At 30.0% G+C, this 4,160-nt stretch overlaps 1 protein-coding gene and 1 long non-coding RNA gene across 2 annotated transcripts in view; one reads left to right on the top strand and one right to left on the bottom strand.

Annotated features, from left to right (window-relative positions):
- LOC110268286 overlaps positions 1 to 4,160 on the top strand; it is a 17,565-nt gene that overhangs the window by 145 nt on the left and 13,260 nt on the right. The gene's annotated exons all lie outside the window — the stretch shown is intronic.
- Positions 247 to 1,203, bottom strand: LOC107620984 (transcription factor HEC3-like). Its single transcript, XM_016323050.2, has one exon. The coding sequence runs from the start codon at positions 1,158 to 1,160 to the stop codon at positions 402 to 404; it is 759 nt and encodes a 252-aa protein (XP_016178536.1). The 5' UTR covers positions 1,161 to 1,203; the 3' UTR covers positions 247 to 401.

Below are 4,160 nucleotides of genomic sequence, written 5' to 3'. Positions count from 1 at the left end.
ATCCAGCCCAACCTTTCATGCACACTCTAGCCTCCAATATGCTCACAAACCCATTTTCCTCTTCACACTCAGTTATATTATATACACGAACATATTAACAATTTAATTTGATGTGAAAAAAGTAATTATATACTTACATTTAACTATACATAAAAATAACTATCTTTTATATTAACTATATAAATAATTATAAAAAAATAAATATAATTATATATATATTTAATTATAAACACTTATCTATCTCATATTATTAATAAGCATTTGAAATTAAATCTTTTTTCTCTTTTCTTTTTTCTCTTCTCCAAAAATACTAACAGTCATTAGTTAAGATTAAGATTAAGATACACTAATCATTCTTCACACTCCAACATGATATATATATATACCCTAATTAATGATCACTAATCATGATGGCCATGGCTGCTTAGGGTTCCAAATCCGGGTAGCCCCGGCGGCGGCGGTGGCGGTGGCATGGAAGTGGCGGCAGCAGCAGAAGGAGCGTGAAGCATATTATTAATATTAAGTAGTGGTGCAAAAGGCCAATTAGGTGGTAGTTGATTTGGATTTGATTCGAGGAACCTGATTTGGCGTTTCAAGAACTTAACATATCGAACGGCTTCGTCGAGCATGGAAGCGGTGTCCATTTTGGTGCCACCTGGAACTAACCTCTGAAGGATTCGGATCCTCTCACTGATCCTCTCCCTTCTGTGACGCGCTGCCACGCTCTGAGGGTCGTCGCTTATTCGCACGTTTCGCCTCCTCGGCTTTCGAACGCTAGCCGGGTCGATGTCCACCGGCTGCATAGCGGCGATCCTGTACATCATCTCCTTCATGACTCCTAACTCTTCTTCAGGCTCTTCGTCTTCTTCTTCTTCTTCTTCCTCTTCTTGCACTTGGTTCTCCATTATGTCACTAAAGAAGGTTCTAGAAGTTGAGGATGACGGTGAGGGTATTGCTGGTCTTTGTTGTTGAAGGTTGGGCCAGGACATAAGAGGAATTTGGTTATCATTGAGAGTAGTGAGGTTGTTATGATCCTCTTCTTGTCTTGTTTCCATGTTCTTATTTTCATCATAATCATGATGAGGAAGATCATTATTGTTCCAATTAGTGATATCAATATCTGTGAATGTGCAAATAGTGTTGCGGTGGTTTGTTTCCATGACAGGCCCCGAAAATATATGCGAGAATATATTATATGGTGTATGTATTCTATATATACATATATGTATGTTGTATATGATGATCAATATATATATATATATACCTAGTTTGTGGGTTTTTTTTTTTAATTTTTAATTTTGAATATTGAGTGGGCTAAATGGCTAATACAAGTGTAAGAGAAAATAAGGGAAGAAGGGAGGTGAATGACAGAAACTGGGCTCTCGTGTGCCCGAAACATCACTAATATCATTTTCACCATTAAAAAAGTGCGTACTCCTCATATTCCTGTGTGTGGTGAAGTTTGGAAATTTCTTACTTTTTTTTTCATGTCTTTAATTTTAGAAATATTTTCTTTGCTTGTGAAAAAAAAAAAAAAAAACTCATTTTCACCATTAAACTTCAATTGTATAAGTATAAACGGTTACCCTATTATTATTGGAAAACGATAATGCAACTTGTAAAGTAATAATGACACTCTCTCTTAATTATATCATTTTATATTTTTCTAAAATTATCCATAAATTTTATAAATACGACAAAATAGTATTAAAAAATATTAATATGACAAATAAAGATTGAAAAGTATTTTTTTGAAAAAAAAATTATATATATCTTAAACAGTTGGTATCTATATGCTAAGAATGAACCAATTAAGAAAGAAATGGTGGGTATAGTTAGGGAGCTTATTATGCAAGTTGATGAGCTTCAAGTTTTCTCATTCTTTCCTCAACATATTTATGTTTTGCCTCTTATAGATGAAAAGGATTCCATCAATGCGGTTTTACAAGGTTCGAACAGAAACCTTCTCTCTTTTCTTTTTGTGAATCTAACATTACTTTGGGTAATATGAAAAGTTCTGTGGTGGCATTTATTTTGGTGACTAAAGATGGCATAAGTTTGATTTACAAGTAAATATTAACTAAAAATATTATTTATACAAAAAAATTAAATTTAAGAATAAAATATTTAACTAAATTCAATCAAATTATTATAGTTTTAAATTCACATGTATCTCTTAGCTTCTTCACTCATATTATTGTTACATCTTTTCTTCTTCTTCTTTTGTTATTATTGTCGTCATCACCACCACCTCCTCATCCTCCTCCTTTTTCATTTAAATCTTTTTTCTCATTCTTTTTACTCCTTCTTCTTCTCCATCTTATCATCATCGTCAATATCAACATTGTTGTCGTTATTGTCATTATCGTTGTCTTCTTCTTCTCTTTTTTTTTATCTTTCTCTTTTATTATCGTTATCATCACTACCACTATACCACCACCTCCATCTCCTCCTCCTCCTTCTTTTTTTATTTGAATTTTTCGATTTTCTCCTTTCTTTTTCTCTTCTCTTTCATCATCATCATCATCATCGTTATTGTTATCATCGTCGTCTTCTTTTTATACGCATAACAGTTCAAATTCGGAATACACCAAAATTACTTAATGATGATGACACACAAACAAACTCAGTTCAAAATAAGCACAGATTAAATACATCTTCTTTAAATATAGAATGCACCGAAATTACTTAATGATGACAACACACAAGCAAACTCAGTTCAAAACAAACATACAAACTAAATTCAATCATCTACAAAAATATATGCATGTAAATTTTAAATCTAGAAAAGTCATCAATATGGATTAAATGACACCACAAACACATAAATTAGATTCAATCATCCACAAAAAATACATTAATATAAATTTTAAATTTAGAAAAGTCACCAATATGACTTAAATGAAACTAGAAATACTACAATTATCTTGCACGAACTAATTACATAAAATCCAAGTCAATAAGGCTAAGTGCACCTTATTTAAATTCAGAATGCACTGAAATTTCTTAATAATGACGACACAAACAAATTCAGTTCAAAACAAGTACAGATCAAGTATACTTTGTTTAAATCTAAAATGCATCGAAATTACTTAATAGTGATGACACATAAATAAACTCAATTCACAACAAATACACAAATAAGAGTTATTCAATCACAAAAGCATATGCATACAATTTAAATTCAGCTAATAAAATTCTAGGCATAACTCAAAATTCCTCATCTTTTTTCTTCTTTTTTTTATCAGTATCATCTTTTTTTCTTTTTTTTTTATTTATCTTCTTTTTCTTCTTTTACCTTCTCATGATTCTTTTGGTTTTACTCTTTTAACAAGAATAAAAATAAACAAAAATCAAACAAAAATATATATATATATTATGCTGCAAAATCACTAAAAATGGGAGGAGGAGGAAACAACAAAACATAACAACAACAGCAATAAAAAAAGACGTTGAAAAAGAAACATACGAAAAAAAAGGAACACGAATAAAAAAAATGAGGAACACAAGAATATTCATGTAATTATTAGAGTATATATTTACGCTCTTATTAATAATAAAATTAATTTTTGTTGGGTTCGAATCAACTTAATTAAATTTAATTGTAAAAAAAAATAAATGTGTAGTACAACAATACATTAATATGTTCAGGTAAAGTGAATTTTGATTTAAACTCAAGTTATTAAAAAGCAGTAATTACAATTGATATTTACCTGTATCCTAAATTAAATATTTTACTGCTTGTCTGATAAGCATATCTAGAAGAGGATATAATTGTGTTATAAAAGTATATATATATATAAAAGGTAAAAATTCAAGTGAAGTTGATTTCACGTAAAGTTGATATTTGAGTGTCGTTAGATGAAAATTTAGTCAAATCAGTCAAATCATTTAATGGCTCTCAATTATCAAGTTCACATAAAGTCGACTGCACTTGAATTTCCACCGTATAAAATCACACCAATAAAAAAGATCATAGTCACATTCAATATTTTCTCTCTCTAATATGCTCTTTTCGTGCACTAAATTTCTAGAACCGCTCCTCTATCCTCATCACCATCTATTCACAAATTATTTAGTGTTTTTTAACAAAATAAATGTGATATTTTATTTTCTTTTATTTTACTATTTGTAAGAGAAAAACTTAAGATTAGTTTAAA

Source organism: Arachis ipaensis, chromosome B10 (assembly GCF_000816755.2).
Source record: "Arachis ipaensis cultivar K30076 chromosome B10, Araip1.1, whole genome shotgun sequence".
Lineage (NCBI taxonomy): Eukaryota > Viridiplantae > Streptophyta > Magnoliopsida > Fabales > Fabaceae > Arachis > Arachis ipaensis.
The sequence above is the reverse complement of the archived record's forward strand: the minus strand, read 5'-3'. Positions and strand labels throughout refer to the sequence as shown.